This window comes from Maylandia zebra, linkage group LG23 (assembly GCF_041146795.1).
Source record: "Maylandia zebra isolate NMK-2024a linkage group LG23, Mzebra_GT3a, whole genome shotgun sequence".
Lineage (NCBI taxonomy): Eukaryota > Metazoa > Chordata > Actinopteri > Cichliformes > Cichlidae > Maylandia > Maylandia zebra.
The window spans coordinates 9,199,509-9,217,619 of NC_135188.1; the positions used below are offsets into that span (position 1 = coordinate 9,199,509).

Genomic DNA, 18,111 nt, shown 5'->3' on the forward strand with positions numbered 1-18,111 from the left:
AATCCTCTCCCTGAAGGTAGCAAATACTTGAAGATAGGGCTGGGCGATATGGCCTAAAATCCATATCGTGATATAATTTGAAGCATGTACGGTAATGATATATATTGCGATATATTCTTTTTTTCTGTATAACATATTTTCCACACTATAAGGCACACTTAAAATCCTTTAATTTTCTCAAAAATCGAGTGTGCCTTATGTATGAATTCTGGTTGTGCTTACTGATGTCGAACCGATTTTGGCGAGCAGAAATCTGTTAAAAAATGTTTTGATGGATTGTCAGCATTACGGCTGCCGTAGTGAGGAGCTTAGCGGAGTAATCTGGGTCCAAAACTCCGTCCGTTTCAGGTCCCAAAGTCAAACGAACACTGAGAGTTAAAAACGGTCTAAATTCTTTAATCTTTAATAAAATCATCAGCGTTGCTGCTTCAGCAGGTGTAACAATTAAGTTTAACATCCAAGCATCCATGAAAACAGAATTTATTAAATTTAACGGAGTTAGAAGTTAACAGGAAGTTAGCTCGCTAGTTTCCACCTAAATCTCTCTGACTGAGAGATTTTTGAAACTAATTAAAACGTACAGCTCTGCTGTCACTTCCAACATAAACGAAGACAGGAAACTAAACAGCAGTGGTGTTTGCAGGGTTACTGAAGTTGGACTACCTGGTATATAATGTTATGCTACGTGATTGCTAGCGACACAGCTATGTTAGCATAACATTAGCACAGTGAAGCTGGGGGATGAACGGCAACTTTTTTTCCACTCGATAAAAGTTAACGTGAGGGATTCTGGTGGTCAGGGACAAATGTAATCGCATAGCAGGATGCTATACACGGGGCAAACTTCAGTCAGGAGAACAACTGAGATTATTCATTCAGGTTAGTTATTAATATACGGCAACAACATGGGAATAGAGCAGCTGCAAGAGAATTCAACATTAATGAATCAATGTTACAGAAGTGGAGGAAGCGCAGTTTTTGGCTTTCCCCATATTTCAAAAGTGCTTCATCTCTTTGCTATCACTCTCGCCCGGCATAATTTGCAGACGATAATGGTTGTAGCCGCTGCGATGCTTTCGACCAAAACAGGCGCAGCTTGATGTCATCAACAACATATTCATAGCAAAAAGGGCTCCTAAGTTAAATGCATGTATGATGCTTTCTCCATTACAACATCCAGTAATAATTTAATTAAAACACTCAATGAAATCAAAGTTTGGCCTTTAATTGCTGAATATTGCTCATCCATGATGGAACATGTCATTATTGGTTTCTCAATTAATCTCTTTTGAACTGAAGTGTCCTCAGCTTCTGGTGATACATTTATTTTTCCAGTGTATCTTTCAAATTCCCTTTTATTTGGAAGGTATAATGGTGAAGAGTACACCAGTAATAACTTGTTAAAAACTCGGCATGTCGAGACATAATGGCAGAACTGGCACTGCCGCACCACATAAACCCTAGCAGTAAGTCTTTTGTCTCTGTTTCAAAAAAAAGAAAGAAAAAAGGACGCACCCTCAGCTCTGCATTCCAACCGTATGTGTGTGTTTGTGCTGTTGTTGCCAGTGTTCATGAGCAGGCGTTTGGGAGGGCTTTATTTTAACTGTGACAAGGTGGAGCCACTGCTGTAATAGTTGTGTAATCCTGCAGGGCGCTCAATTTCTTAAGCACTTTTTATAGGCCTCACACAACAAAACACGCTGAGCATTTTCTGATGCAGCGTTTTAGCAGAAGCACAACATTTCTCCGTATTAGAAGTGTAACTGCAATACTGTCTAACCCTGAGATCATGATGTTCTTAGAAACTAAGATACCAGAGTTCAGTTACGTAACTCTGGTAGTAAACTAAAGCAGTAAACTAAACTTAAAGTGAGATTCTCCATTAGTTATTAAATATGGAATTGCAGAGCCATCAAGTGTTGAACATTCATTTAAAATAACTCATTTGCATTCAGATGAGATATGGAATATACATGTGGTTCAACGCTACTAATACTACAATATTGTATTGCTTCCCCCCCCCCCCCCCCCCCCCCTTCTCTCCAGTGATTAACATTTAAACATGCTTTGACAGTTAGACTTGCCAGAAGTGAAATTTGGCTTTGAATGAGAAGTGAAACAGGACTTCGGGGCAAAGGGTGTGACAAAATACTAATAAAGTAATTTATTGTATTGCTTCCTCTTGCAATATGTGATCACTAAATATCCATGTTTTGTTAAAATACTTTAATTGCTTCTTGTAAAAGCAGTGTAAGTTAATGTGAAATCAGCCAGCTTGCAGTGAAGAGCAATAAAGCCAAAGGAGGTAAAAGCTGGAGAGCTCAGAGAGCTGCGGTAATCAAATCAACAATTAGTTCATTCAGTTTACTCACTATCAAAGTTGTTTGTGCGTTTGTTGGTTTTAGCAGAGAGTCATAGCCTGGCATCCTACTAATGACTGGCATGTCCTAGGGAGAAAGAATGAGAGGGGGGAGGAGCAATGCAGACACTTGGCCCAAAAAAGGATGCCTTGCTTTGTTTTTCTCATTGACTGGAAAAGTACACTGTTGGAGTATACACAATCCAGTTGGACTGGGGTGGGAGCGAAAAGGATGGAGGGGGTAAAGGACGCATCACTGATTGGCTATTAGGAGCTAGCTGTGTTACATCACTGGGGGTGTTGGTGGAGCACAGTAAACAAAGAGGGAAATGTTTGAAAGACTCTCTGTGCTGCTGGACAGCATGACCACAATACATGCTACTACGCTGCCTCTTCTACCTCCCTACTTTCATTTGCACTTAAAAAAGACGATTATTAAGTTTTATAGAGTTGTTGTTCTTTTTTTTTTCTCCCTTTTTTTTGTAAGAAAACAAAAGTTGAGGACTAAGAAATGCCAAATCCAGTAAGTGTTTAAAATCCAGCCTTGTTTACATCCATGAGTGCTCACGGTCGGTGTCCTGCTATTTTCCTGCCTGCACATTGTTCCATACCTCAAGTTACTCCCACCTTTTAATCCTCTTTTGATCAACCTTAAAGGAATGTGTGTCAGACACATGCATACACACAAACACTGGGAATCTCAGTTCATTGAATGGTGGTTGCAGATTTTGGTTTACAACACATCTCTTTGCACTATGTGATGGAGAGTGGTCCTTCTACTGCATACTGACGTGAACTACATTTGCCTTATATTTTTATCAAGTAAATGATACATGTAACAGTGTAACTTTGTACAGGTAGTCTCTTAGAGGCACAGAAGGTTTGAGATTGATGTTGTTTGAACTTACATCGTATCTAACGTCAGTGGCTCTCTTGGCGTGGATAATATATTTTTACATTTCCGCTTCATTTTTTCCCCGTCAGTGAATTCTCTCCCTCTTATTTACCAGGTAGCTCCAGCACTTCTGTGCAGACCTTTTCTCTGTTGTGGGAGTTTTTGATATAATTAAAATCCTTTACAGAGTCAATCAAGTTTAATTTTCGGATAATTAAGACAGGATAAGTGAGATAAAGTGATTATAGTGCCACATTCTCTCAAAATTTACATCCCACCAGCCAATGAGGATTTTGTTTTGATGGCTTCTCTAACAAACATCTGCAATCGGTGGGAACTTGGCTCATGTGGTTTTATACCAAACCCATAGCAGAACAGGGACTGCTATCACTACTTGCACTTCAAGGTGGAGGAGTTGGTTTCGGTACAAGTAATGAGGAACTCGTTGGCGAGACAGCTCAGTGATGTCTCCCTGTTCTCCTTATAGATTTTCTCTGGAAGTTTTGCTTTTTCTCACCATCAAAATTGTACTGCATTCTTGCAAAAGCAAGTGAATAAATAAATTCTCAATGATTGCAAATGTGACTAAAAGTAGTATGTTTTATTCAGGAGTGTAGTAGTGTTTGGTGGCTGCATAATTTAACATTTTGGTTACCTATGCTGCAGTATAAGAGTAATTTGAAAACTGCTGTCATTATTCTATGACGTGAATCAGCCTGTTAGTGATTTAGCATCAAGATCAGTGGCCATAACCAGGACGAGAAAGAACAAGGGCTTTCTTGGGAGGGAAAGAGGCTAAGGGGCCATTCACTGTCAACTATACACTTAGCAGAGATCATTGAAGACTAGACTGGAAGTTGTGTCCCAGCAGTTGCATAAATTCAAACACCACTATATGTTCCTTTTATAGAGATTGTTAAAACCTTTTGGTTCATTTGATTTTTTTATTTATTTATTTATGTCAGATGGAACATAATTTGAACCTTGAGTAGTGGAGTAAAAACCTTTGTGCTGTGATATTTATTGCTTTTGAGTTTGAGATTTGTGTTTATTTCATCTTATTGTATATAGGATTTGCATTAAGCATGGATACACTTCTATTTTTGCCAGACAGACAAAAATAGAAGTGTATCCATGCTCTAGCTTTTCAGCCATAGCTTAAGACTCTTCTAAAGATTTGCTTATAACATTTGAATAAGAGAACCAAATGTTCTGTGCCACATGCAAACCTGCAGAGTGCCCTGGCTTTTCCAAGTCAAATATGTTTCAGGAAAGATGGTCTACTGAAGGAATCCCGTAAAAATGTGGAGAACACCACTGCACTATCAGATACCACTACAATTTATTTAGTTTTGCCTTAAAGGTCAATATTGTGGTAAATGTATAGCAGGCCATCTGTCTATCTAAGTCACCCCTCTATGATACTTCATAGTTGGTCTTTTTTTTTTTTTTTTTTCCAACTTTACCATTACTGGCTTTGTATTTTCAGTATTAACTGTAACTATCTTAATCTCAGTGGTGGCAAATATTTGGAATATACTGATTTTTTTTTTCTCTTTCATATAGAGCTACAAATCTGTATTTAAACAGGTTTGGTGTGCTAATAAAAGTTAAAAAGCAGATGGGTGTAGTGTTAATGAAACATTGGCAGAATTTGCTTATGGACATGTTGTGCTACAAGAGAAGAATTTATACGACCATCACAAAAAAGTAGCTTTCATCCCTCTGTTGAACAAGTCAAGGTAGAGCTAGTCTGACAAATAACTACCCATACAATGATTTTATCATTTCAGCATGTATAAATAAAATGAGCTAGAAAGCATTTTTTGTCGTGGTTTATGAATTTTGCTACCTCTGCGGAAAAAAAGCAAGAGATGGCTACTTAGCTCTTTTCTAGTATTTGTAAAAACATTAGCTAATCTTCTGCTGATACAGCTTCATGTTTATCATACAAATATGAGCCTGCTATCAACAGCCTTATCTAATGTCTTGGCAAGGAAGCAACACAGGGTATTTCCCAATCAGACTATGCCTTAAAGTTGTCGTGTGTAGCCAGTGTGCTCCCTTTGATCACAATAGAGAAGTAGATTCATAAATAAATGTGTAAAGTATAAAAAAGGTATAGTCATTTCTAGGGATAGGTATCGTTTAGGTTTTATCTGATACCAGTACCAAACTGGTACTTTTGAAATGGTACCAGTGCTTAAAGAATGGAGAACACAAAATTGGTCCAAAAACCTCTCGTTTAGCTGGGTTTTTTTTTGGTTTTTTTTTTTGTAAAAAGATAGCAATGTTAGCCTTTTCTGCAGTTATAGGGCATATGAGGTATCACTCTTGGCTGGAAGCAGTGCTTAAACAATGGAAAAAACACAAACTTTGTCCAAAAACCTCTCATGTTTAACTGTTTTCCACTTTTTCTTTGGTCATTTTAGCCTTTTTGGCCAGGGTGAAGGGAGTATCTGCCATCAAACAAGAAGACAGTCGCATGTAACTAGTTTGCTAGTTCACCTTACATGCATTAATGTAATAAAGTGTTTAGCGTACTCAACGTGAATTACACACAAACATCATTAGGCTACTCACGCAGAGAAGAACGGCTAGGTGCCAGGACTCTCCTCTTCGGGTTTTTGGGGGATGTTGCTAACTCCGGTCCGATAACAGGCACCACACCCGCAATAAATGTGCACGGTGTGAGGGCTCGCAGCAAGCTATCAAATACGGCGCATTTCTCGGTTTTGGAAAAAACGCTACACGTCGCCAGGTGTTTCATCAGATTCGAGGTGTTACCTCCTTTGCACAGTATCACAGTATCGGCTCTAAGCACTTGTTGCAGGCTGCTGAGTTTGCATCTTTTGCTGTGAAGTACAGCCAGACTTTGACGCTTCGCCTTGGGCATTTTAAACCTGTAGCTCTGCTCTAAAAGAACGTACGTACCTGGGCTCGCCTACTATCCTTGGAAACGTAAAATGATTGGCTAGAATCTAAAGTGTATCACATCTCAGGGGAAAAAAAGCACCGAAATGAAGCACCGAAATGTGCACTGCTTTTCAGTCTGGTTACTACTGTTTATGTCAGAACCGATGCCGTCATGGCACCGGATACCGGTACCCATCCCTAGTCATTTCAGACTAATTTAGCAGAAAGAGCTGGTGTGTAATATTCTAGATTTAGAAAACAAAATATTTAGTTGTTTTTTTTTTTTTTAAGGATAGATTACAATAACTAATGACATGGCTCTAATAGGAATTATGATTATCCCTGTGTTTGCTTTTTCAGGTGATTTGAACCCATTATGTGCAGTATGAGTTTAGAAAATGAGCTTTCTAAAAACAGACACGATTCAAATGGAAATTGTATGTTTGTTCTAGTCGGCGCTGCAATTGCTCTCTCATCACTTCAGTCATTTTACCTCTTTAGGAAACGTCTGAGCTTGTGTTTGGATTAGAACGAGCGCATGACCTTGCATTTTTTCCAAGAGTCTTGTTCTTAACATGACCATGCTGCTTTGACTCTCACTGTATTATTTCCTAACCTCTACCCTCTGGCACCTCTGCAGCTTCTGCACCAGTCAGCAGCAGCGTGAGTAGACGCCGTGCACCCTCCTCGGTGACCCCCCTCTCGTGGGAGAAACACAACATCGCCGCCATGTCGAGCATCACCATTGACCCTGAGCTCAAGCCCGGGGAGTTTGTCATCAAGAGTCTATTTGCTGAGTTTGCTGTGCTGGCTGAGAAGAAGATCGAGATGGTGATGGCTGAACCGCTGGTGAGTCCACAGGGGGTAAAGTAGATGTAAAGAAACACAGGAAATGTAATTTAATGCACAACATGTGACGCAATATACTGCTGAGACAGCCTCTTCTGTTTTGCAACCAACTGCCAAGTCTTTAACTGTCAGGCAAATGTTATTGTAAATGAGCAACGGCATTGTTGTACATTTAATGTCTTTTACATTAGGTTGCTGTCAGGTTAATATTTGCAGCCTCAAGTCTTAACTTTGCTGTCAAGAATTTTAGCGTGGTTCACTAGCTGAATAGTGGGCTAAGCAATCTGCTATCATGCTGTTAACAAAAGTATCCCTGCTGGGCTCGTCACACAATAATTCTCGTTCTGTCTCTTTCTCTCCAATACTTTAACAGGAGAAACCCCTGTCCCGTTCCCTCCAGAGAGGAGAAGACTCACAGTTTGACCAGGTCAGTTCAGCCGTAGTAAAGATTATGTCATGCATTTATTATGAGTTTGACGGTTTCATTTCCTACGTGGACAAACAACAGTCACACCTCTGTGTGCGCACTGTGTTTAAAACACCAGCTCTACCCAATCAATGCTTCATTCAATGGTTCGTCTGTCCCTCATCTGTAGCTGGTGCAGGACTCTATACAATAGGCGCGCCTGCTACAGAATGCTTTGTTCAGCACAACACAAAGCCAATGAGGATATGGTGGTATAGATCCAGCTGTCCCCATTGTGAGTGAGGGAGAGAAAATGAGTATAGAGAGCGCCAAAGTGAGAGTGTAGAAACGCTGTGTCATCCTCAGCAGTAAATCAGCATCGGGTGCTGGAGTGTATCTGCCTGGCACCATAAGGGCAGAGAGAGGAATTGTATAACTCTCCTGCATGGCATTTGTCATCCAACCACCCTCCTCATCATGCTGTGCTGAACCTTAAACACACAAATGTGCATATACTCTTAAATTGTTAATGCGTGCTGACCTGTTAATGCAGAGGCAGAAGGCACCAGCTCACGTGATCACTGACGCAATCACAGTGCTGAGATCTGCAAGTTATTGTGGTCTTAGACATAAACGCCTCAGAAGCATGTGTGCCTTCTTGGAATCCTTTCGATTTGCTTTTAAATACAGTCCTGCTTTGTTTTTTTAGTGATGTAATTTGATATTGCATTAAATAAAGCCATGTTTATAGTGTTTTGCATGTCTTCTCTCACTGCACTATGACTTAGACACTTACACTCTGTCTTTGCACTTTAAATGCTCAAAGGTGCATTATGCCAGGAAATAACTAAAAGTTTATGTCACACATCTAAATAAGGCCCTGAAATTTAGTTAAGACTAGTGTTCTGTACTCACCCTAAATGCTCCTCATTAGTTATAAGTACTGCTTGTGGAGCAGCCTTCTCTACACACGTACTGTAATCTGTATAGGATTAAGTTTTTGAATCGTGCAAATGCTGATTTTGTGTAGTTTTCGTTGGAATAGCCAGCTGTTATAACAAGCATGTTGTTGTTTTCCAGTTAATAAGCTCTATGAGCTCAATAGCAGAACACTGTTTGCCCTCCCTATTGCGCACACTGTTTGACTGGTACCGGCGGCAGAGTGGCACTGAAGACGAGTCTTATGAGTACAGGCCTCGCTCGAGTACTAAGTCTAAAGGGTGAGATACTTATCATTGTTTCATTCATTCTTAACCTTCTTCTCTCGAACAAAAAGATTATGGGCAAAAATGATTACTTTAGGATTATCTTTTGACTTATTATATTTCCTGTTTTGCAGAGATGAACAGCATCGGGACAAAGATTACCTTCTGGAGCGTCGGGACTTAGCCATAGATTTCATTTTTTGTTTAGTTTCAGTGGAAGTTCTAAAACAGGTGAGTTACCTGACACTCTGTGTTTAATGATTTACACTGCCTATAAAAACAATTTACCAGTCGGGTTGACGAATGTATATGGAAGAAGAAGTGCAGTCACCTATTTGACCTGTTGTTGACACGATCGTTTCCTGGTAACTAGTGAGTGAGTGGTTGAGAATGCAGTATATTTTTACTGCATGTAGAACTGCCTTGTTACTTTGGATATATGTCCTGTATATCAGATATGCATTTCCTGTGCAATTGAAGACTTCTCACTGTAATTGATTTATGAAGTACAGTTTTATTACATAAATAGCCAGTATACTCATCCACCTTTTTGTTGCACCCAGTTGTTTGGTTGAAACAACTATTCTCTGCTCTTATAAGCAGCTTGGTTAAAACACTTGGTTTTAGACAGTTATTCATACTCTTGGCTCTGGCTCTGCTGTTCAAACCCTTTATTTGAGATTAGCAGCAAATCAGAAAATAGTTGGCTTATCGTAAAGTCACACTAGAAAAAACAGTGGTTGGAAATCATTGCATGACCAAAATTATTGTGACAATGGGTTGCTTCACAGACCAAGTCTGCAACCACTTGTTGCAATCTTTGACACAACAACACAATGAGAAACAGAAGAGAGATTTTTGGCTAAACTTCACAAACTTCCACAAAAGGTGGAAGAGTAAATTTCTAAGGAGGTTAAAGCCACAGCAACACTTTAGTATGAGCAACAACTTTATTGTTTGACTGTGTTTTGATAAAATGGCAATAAGATGGAGTCAGTCTGCTATCAGCTTGCAATTTGAATGTTGGCAATTACACACCATCTTTTTGTGATAATATTACGATTAATTGGAATGAATCGGTGAAAATCGTCAGTTTGTTGCATATGACATGCACAGAAATTCACGTTAACTACTCACAGTCAGTATTCCGTGGAAACCCTATAATTTATGTTTGAAGTAGCAATTCAGAAATTCCTGTACATGTGGTGGCATTCTTTCTGCGGGATGGCAGTTTAACTGCAAAATGAGGTAAACGCTCGGCAACCCTGGCTTTCGTACAAGAATATAACCACAATGCAACCAGTTTGCAACCAGTTGGCAGCCAACTAGTAAAAGAGACAGATTCCAGACAAGATCAGCTCAGATTGACTCAGATTGATTGCAGCTTGTTGTCTGTCTGAGTTTATAAATTAGGCCACAGTTCTTTGCAAAACTATTGAGCAATTGCAATCAGTCTGAGTCAGACTGCCCGTGTTTGGAAACAGGTGGCCTTGTATCAAGGGACCTGTACAACCACCTTGCAATCGAAAGTATTCGCCCAAGGGGTTGAATCCTCAGCCTGGGCAATCAGTTGGTTGCTTTAGCTAATTGCAGTTGGTTACTGATGGCAACAAAACCACCAGTTTTTTTTCCTAGTCGCGAAGAGGTTGCAATCCTATTTTTAGGATTATTTCAGCTTGTTTCATACTAAGGATGCACTGAGGGGCTGCACTAAGGCCCCTTGGTAATGCAAATAAACCTGTGAAGCATGCAAAGCTGCTCTAGTGAAGTCCAAGAATAAGAATATGGAACAAATGGGAAATAATACTATTAACTTCTGGTGTCATCGTTTGTGAGACAGTTTGAATTACTGTACTTTTTTTCCTGATTCAACTCATCAGTGATTTGCTGACTAACATGTCAGTTTTATTATATATTTGTATTGTTTATGTTGTGGTGGAGAAGTGAACTACAGTGTAGCTATTCAGAGCTTTCCCACTAGGGAGCACAAAGTTAATAAATTCAGTGGCAACATACCAACTCCCAGCTGAGTGTGTTTCTAAAGTGGACTGTTGAGAACTGAGCAGCATTCTGAACTAAGAGCCAGTCCCTAGGGACCAGGGCAGAGTTGTCCTTGGCTTTGCTCCTGAAGGGAGAGTAATGAATGGTAGCAAATGAGAACTATCAATGCTTCTAATAAGACTAATGATTTCGTGTTTACGTCACAGATTCCTCTTCATCCAGTGCCAGATGTTTTGGTACACGAAGTCCTAAACCTGGCATTCAAGCACTTTAAACACAAAGAGGGGTAAGTAAGCATCAAACTCCAGACAGAGAAGTGACACAGATGAATAAGACCAGACTAAAAAGTGCTGATGAATATACCCTCTTTGGCTTTGCAGTAGGGAGTCAGTCATTTATTTATGTGTGTTTGAGCAGACTGGCTCAATGCTCATTATTTGCATTTAAACAAGGCACAAGTAGCTCTTGTTCAGCATCATGAGTCAACCGCAAGTAAACACAGTTACTTTAAGTGCTTCTGTTGTTGTGTGAATAGTTTTTTGATGTATGTTAAATAATTCAGCAGTTGTTTGACTTGATGCCATATCCTTTATTAATTTCCAGGTACTGTGGACCCAACACTGGCAACGTGCACATCATTGCAGACCTGTACGCTGAGGTTATAGGGGTTCTTACACAGTCAAAGTGAGTAAGCTGAAATGTGCCTTTAAGCGTAAGACTGGACAAATAGTTTACAGTTTTTCACATTTCTCATTAAAAGAAAACGGTCTGAATTGAGCACAGTGTAATAGATGGGATTAGACATTTGTTTGTACAAATATTGCAACTGAATTTTAGAACAATTAAAACCATTTAATTACATTCTTTAGTAATTGCATTTAAATGTGCATTGCCAGGCAGAATGTTGCCTATATACATTACTGTGTACAAACTCTTGTTAGGAGGGTTTTTGTAAGTGCTAATATATCTCTGCCTCTGTGCTCAGGTTCCAGGCAGTGAGGAAGAAGTTCATCACAGAACTGAAGGAGCTCAGGCAAAAAGAGCAGAGTCCTCACGTAGTCCAAAGCATTATCAGTCTCATCATGGGCATGAAGTTCTTTCGGGTTAAAATGTATCCTGTGGAGGATTTTGAGGCTTCGTTTCAGTTTATGCAGGTAAGTAATACTATTTATGCAGAGTATACCTGCAAGTGTAACTTAGATGCGTTTGCAGAATTGTACCAGATGTTTTTTTTTCTTTTTAAACTGCTGCCCCTTTGTTCAAACTCAGCAGCTCTCTGTAGCAATGGCTCATATAGCTAAATGAGTAACGATCAGAGGTGAGGTCTGCCAAGAATTGAGTGTAAATGTATTTCAGGCTTTGCTAGGAGCTGTGAATGGAGCACTAGCTTTTTCATTAAAATTTATACAGTGGTTGGGGGGAAAAAACACTCGCTGTTCTGTCGTACCATTATCAGAATTTCCTACTGTCTTAATGGAACATGCTATGGTTTATGTCCTTTACTCCCATAGGATCTTGTACCCAATTATATTGTCTGATCACTGCATTTCTTATCACACTGGTTAGGTCTGTCTATATATTTTGCTTGGGTCCAGGCCTGTGATTTATTTATTTATTTATTTTTCAATTTTCTATTTAACTCATGTAAATGGAGTGTAATGACACGTCTTCATGATGTTTGGCTAGTTTGTATCCGCTGCATTCTTGTTTACATGCATGCCCTTGGTATCCTTCCTAGGAATGTGCCCAGTATTTCCTGGAGGTGAAGGATAAAGACATAAAGCACGCTCTTGCTGGCCTTTTTGTCGAGATTCTCATCCCCGTCGCTGCTGTGAGTAACCAGCAAAGCATTGTGTAATTTTGGACTGTTGCGTAAACATTAAGTCTGAATCTCATTTTGCCAAACTAATGTTCGGTTCATCCTCCAGGCGGTGAAAAATGAAGTCAACGTGCCATGCTTAAAAACCTTTGTGGAGATGCTCTACCAGACAACATTTGACCTTAGTTCTAGAAAGAAGCACTCTTTGGTAATAACACTGACATCTATTCTTTCCTCTCTTCCTCTTCAGCCCTGACCCTGTTTACTTCAAATTTTTAACACTTCCTTTTCTTTTTGTCTCACACTCTATTCTATTTATCCCTTTCGTATATTTTATTTATATAGGTCTCTCTATTTATATGTGTGTATATATATAATATTAACTTCTGTCGGTGCTGTGCTATTGGAAACCGAATCTTATCTTATCACTCTTCTTTTATTTTGTCAACACCATTATTTTTCCCCCAGACCACCAAGTCTGACGTTATCATCCAGATAATGCTATGTTTAAAATAAATAAATACAGTCTCTCATCTTTGTCCATTATATTTTCTTTTCTAAAGGCAGGCCTTGATTTTCTGTTTTTTCATCCCTGTCTAATGTAACATGTTATGTTGATGATGCTTCCAGCAGTTTTAGTATTGTGCAGATTGCGATAAATAGATCTTTTGGTCTCAGCTTGTGATACTGTCTTTGCTTTTGGTCTGTGTTTAGTGTAGGAGACCTTTTGTTTTCAGATCAGAAGCACATACAAAAAAATTCAGACCTCGTGAGAAAACCAGTTTATTTTCATTCTGACACCGTCTTTCTCCCCAGGCTCTGTATCCCCTGGTGACATGCTTGCTGTGTGTCAGTCAGAAGCAGTTCTTTCTCAACAACTGGCACATCTTCCTGCAAAATTGCCTCTCGCACCTCAAGGTAATGTTAGCATCATCCTTTACAATCCAGTTCATTTCACAAAGGTTGAATTCAACAGTAGATTTATATTAAGGTATTTTAAAGTCACTACACTTTTTCTAATTCAGTTCAAGTCTGAAAATGATATTCTGATGTTTTTATGGTAGTGCAAAGGAACCATACAATTTTTTTTTCTTAAAATAATTAATATAAAGGTTATTTCTATCAAAGTAAACAAAATCTTGGTATCCTGATACTGATATGTTGATCGAAGATGTTGTCTTTGTTGTCAAGGGTGTGCTCTGTGGTTCTGTCTCAGTATCAAAATGTGCTTTCCCCTCCATTATCAATAAACCAGATCTGGACAGGAATAGCACTTGATTTGATCATGTCAAAGTAAAGCAAAGTAAAGCTTTTGTTTAATGTATATAATATGCATGGACCATATATACTCAAAAGTGGACAAAATGGAAATGTGTAAGCAAAAATTATTGTATTTGGTTGTGCATCTACAGCTAATTTCAAAGATGCGACTCTAGCACTTTTATATGCTATACATTTAAAGTAAACCTGTAATGAAATGTAAACTGTAATGCACAATGCATACTATGTTAATTCAAGTGCTGTTTTCACTCAGGTCTGTTAATCACTCCTCGTAAACCAATTACAAAGGGGTCAAACCTGTTTCTGACCATTCAACCCAGAGGCAGATTGACCAAATCACTGACTGACTGCCTGACTTAATGACTGTCTTTCCCATTCTGCATTGATTGTCCTTTGAGGAGACTGTTTGATCTTCCGGTGGATAAATTACACTTTGCGTCTTTGTGACTTTCTACTGCTATCCAGTGGTTTTGAATGCCCGTCTGTCTTTTCAGTGATCTCATTCCAGCATTTTCTTTCACTAGAGTGACTGTTTTGCATTTCCTCTGTTTGAAAAATTATAATCAGTAATTTTCCCAAGCGTTGATAGTGATTCTGTGATTGAGATCTGTGATCTTGTGGGTTCGTGCTATGGTTTGACTGTAGTGATGATTTTAGTGATTTGCCGGGTCATGCTTTTAACCTTGTGGCTGCTCTTGAGAGCTGTAAATGTAAGGGCTCTGCTTCACTTAACAAATTGCATCATTTGAATACTTGGTAAAAGTCAAATTCAACCAGGTGAGCGAGGTAGTTTTTTGTCTCTACGCTGAAGCGAAAAGTCAAGAATTCATGTTACTTGGTTGAATAATTATACAAGTTATTTACCTTTATTTATATGTCTGCATGTAGTAAATGCACGATGGAGTGACAAAAAATACACACAACGTTTCCAGAGATTATGCTGTAGTTTTGCAGCCCTGTTTTATAATCTGAACCCCACATGGTTAAAATACAACTTGTTAAGCATGGATTTTGTGCGGAATAACTGAATTGGCCGTTGCTGCTCATTGGCTTAATAGGTGAAATGGACAAATATTGTGGCATTTTTCTTTTTTGTCCTTTGTTTTTCCGTCCTTGTGTTCGCCTTGCATATATTCCTTTCTCTGTAATTTCCCTCTCTGTGTGTTTGATTTCTAAACCACAGCACACCTTATTTTACTTTGCTTTTTTCCCAATAAATAACATCAAAATATATCAAATACAAATGAACTGTTACTTTACTCAACATGCAAGTGGTATGTTGAAGAGTTCATTATTTTTCTTTTCGGTTTAGTTGATTTATATACTGTCACACTGACAAGAGTAAAGAGATTTTAATCTGCTCTTGTCATATCTGTTTAGGCTTTGTGTCTTTGTTTTTGCTTATAACTTGCATGTGTCCCTCCCCAAACCCTACATTCTTTGTCTCCTGTTTTTTGACCCTTTTTTTTCACGTTGGCTCGCTCCAGATGCCGTCTAACAACAGCATCCGAAAGCAGATTGAGACGCTGCAGGTGAGTTATCTGGTGACGGTGGCTAGCTTGATGCTCCCTTCCTTTTAACGGTCCAGGGTCCTGATCACGATGTAGGCTAGTGCAGTTGTGAAGAGGCTAATCGTTCTCTGGTGTGACATTGAAGCGTTGCTCAGTGAAAACAGTAAATGAAGGGCACACTTGAAGCTATTGTTGTTGCTTTAGGCTTTGTGGGTGAGCTGGTTTGTGTTTATGAGCAGTGGTGTTTTGCTTTCGTGTCTTTGTAGTTAAATAATTTCATTTTGACTGTTGATACATTTTTGCATGGTGAGATGCACAGTAGTGGGAAAAGTACTTAAATCTTTAAGCTAGTTGCCACAGCATAGAAACACTGTTACAACTAAAACCCCTGCGGAAAAAGTTTCTTTTATATGATAAGGAAAACATTAGAAATGACATCTACCACACTACACTTACTTATTGCCAAAGTAAAGGAAGTTATCGTATGCTATTTATATTATTAATAAATTAGCGTGACCTGTTACTGCATTTAAGTTGTTGATGGATAAATGTGTAAGTTGATAAAGGTGGAGATTATTCTGTCTTTCTGCGTGATGAGAGGGTTTAGAAGAATCTAACCTATAATATGTCGTTTTAAAAAAAATTGGTTAATTATTAACATTTGTGTACTTTTTAGCACGTTGAATGCACATTATAGTAGTCATCAGACTGGTGACGATATCAAAGACATCAGGCGTATTTAATATGTGGATGATTCAGGTGTAATTACTGGTTCATGACTATATGAGCCCCACAGTGTTGTAGTGTTTAAAGTGTGGCTTCTTTTTCTTTCACATGTATACCAAGCAAGCTGTTACAGCATATGCAGGAAGAGTAGACACACGGTAGTGCTGCAATAAAATGCAAACTCCTGTTGTTAATTACGTTAAATATTAATGTAAGATTTCATTATGTCAGAAGTGATGTGTTTCTGGTATATATTACCAGAGGGTCTGGCATAGACAGGAAAATATATTTCAGCATTTAATGATGTATTCATTATCGCAGTGATACCTTTAGTTTGCCTGCTGGGTTGGGTTTTAGTTTATGTAGCGACAGCTACACTGTAGTCTCACTGGTGCTTTTTCAATCCTTCACACAAATCGAGTACTTGCCCCACTGGCTGTACTCGATTTGTGGCATCTTGATTATGTTACAAAAGTAAAAGACATTTTAAAAATGCCATAGTAGGTCAGCTGTTGTGTCGTTTATGGCTTTGGTGTTCAGTGCCAAATGTTAGACTGGGAAAAAAAAATGATGATGATGTTGTGCATGTATAAGAGTTTTTTTTGAATTATTTTATTGGTGTTATTTAGTACAGAGCTATTAAAGTTTATTCACATGCTTTAAAAGCATCTTATCACAAGAGTTTATGTTGTTAAAAAAATAAAATGCCGACACTGAGCAGCTCTTTTTAGCTGCACTTGTGAGTCACCTGCCGTTCACTGTACCAGTCTTTCAGTGACTAGATGATACAAAGATTAGATCAATCATTGAGGCACGAAAAGCGTGACAGATTTTGTGTTTGCACAACAGGAAGTTTCACTTCACCTTAATCACAAAAGCATTTGTCACATTTAGTATGACATTTGCTACTTTTGACAAATAGCATAAAGAATCCTTAATTTAACTAAAAATGAAATCCATATTAAATTAAATGTTTTTAAATAAAAATACACAGATTTGTTAGTTTGTTCAGTGTATTAAGAAAAGCTAATGGGAGATGAGACATTTCGTAATGGTTATAGAAAAGTGTGGGCCATAATCATCTAAAACCACTTATCAAATATCGAATAAAACTTCATGTTAATCATGTGAAAAAATATAAAGGCATTAACTGGAAAATCCCTCACACTACGATCACATCACATTCTCTCAGCCTGGTAGCTCTAAAGAACCAAAGACCCTTTAAATGTATACCGTTAATATAGATACCTGATGTAGGATGCAAGTTGGAAGAAAGAAAAGTGTGAAATATCTACTGGACAATGAGTACTCCAGGACTTAACTAATGTACAATTACATTTAATATTGAATGTTTGCATTTTACAAAGCTTGCTTACAAAAGCCCAGTTAATTTTCCGGTGATGACTCTACATGGCTTACAGTAACTGTCTTTGTACTCAGCGTAATACTGCATTTTCCTCCTTTTGCTGCCGACTATACCTTAAAAATTTCTCCAAGCATGAAGCTCATCAGACCATGTGGATGTTCAGTGCTCACATATCAATTTGTGACCAGCAGTCTCACAAAACAATTTTGTCATCAGTTTCTTGCATGCCATTGCAATGTGTTTAATCAAAGTTTCTCCAGACAACAGCAACAAACTGGTCTCTCTCAGGTAAGTAATGAAAGTGTCAAAATGGAATGGATGGCTTATCTTTCTTTCCTTCTCTCTCTCTCTCTTTTTTGACATCTACAGAATAAAGACCCAAAGATGTCCCGTGTTGCACTAGAGTCACTCTACAGACTGCTGTGGGTCTATATCATCAGGATCAAGTGTGAGAGTAACACTGTCACGCAGAGGTCAGTTGCAGAGTACCCAACAAACAGTCTTTTTGCCACCCACTACTGTTGTCCTCTTCCTAAGAGGCTTTGTATGAGAATACTTGTAGCTAAAAAACAGTTTCCCCATTTCCTCTTGCTAGTCGACTCCTCAGCATCGTTTCAGCACTTTTCCCCAAAGGCTCGCGCAGTGTGGTACCCAGAGACACCCCCCTCAACATCTTTGTCAAGATCATCCAGTTCATAGCTCAGGTAAGCCTGGAGCACAAACTATGACATACTTTAAAGTCACAGCAAAATAAATAAAATTAGGCGAGTATGAGGT

At 38.7% G+C, this 18,111-nt stretch overlaps 1 protein-coding gene across 12 annotated transcripts in view; it reads left to right on the top strand.

Annotated features, from left to right (window-relative positions):
• Positions 1-18,111, top strand: part of fryl (furry homolog, like) — a 73,713-nt gene that overhangs the window by 23,608 nt on the left and 31,994 nt on the right. For 8 of the 12 annotated variants that reach the window (XM_076880810.1, XM_076880811.1, XM_076880802.1 and 5 more), the window contains 13 exons: positions 6,811-7,019; positions 7,393-7,446; positions 8,506-8,645; positions 8,765-8,861; positions 10,838-10,917; positions 11,235-11,315; positions 11,617-11,785; positions 12,370-12,462; positions 12,560-12,658; positions 13,267-13,368; positions 15,219-15,263; positions 17,704-17,807; positions 17,930-18,038. In XM_076880810.1, the coding sequence (XP_076736925.1) occupies positions 6,900-7,019; positions 7,393-7,446; positions 8,506-8,645; positions 8,765-8,861; positions 10,838-10,917; positions 11,235-11,315; positions 11,617-11,785; positions 12,370-12,462; positions 12,560-12,658; positions 13,267-13,368; positions 15,219-15,263; positions 17,704-17,807; positions 17,930-18,038 (1,293 nt within the window). In that variant the 5' untranslated portion in view covers positions 6,811-6,899. The remainder of the gene's footprint in view (positions 1-6,810; positions 7,020-7,392; positions 7,447-8,505; positions 8,646-8,764; positions 8,862-10,837; positions 10,918-11,234; positions 11,316-11,616; positions 11,786-12,369; positions 12,463-12,559; positions 12,659-13,266; positions 13,369-15,218; positions 15,264-17,703; positions 17,808-17,929; positions 18,039-18,111) is intronic. The other 4 variants (XM_076880806.1, XM_012920729.5, XM_076880809.1 and 1 more) reach the window with 1 other exon arrangement.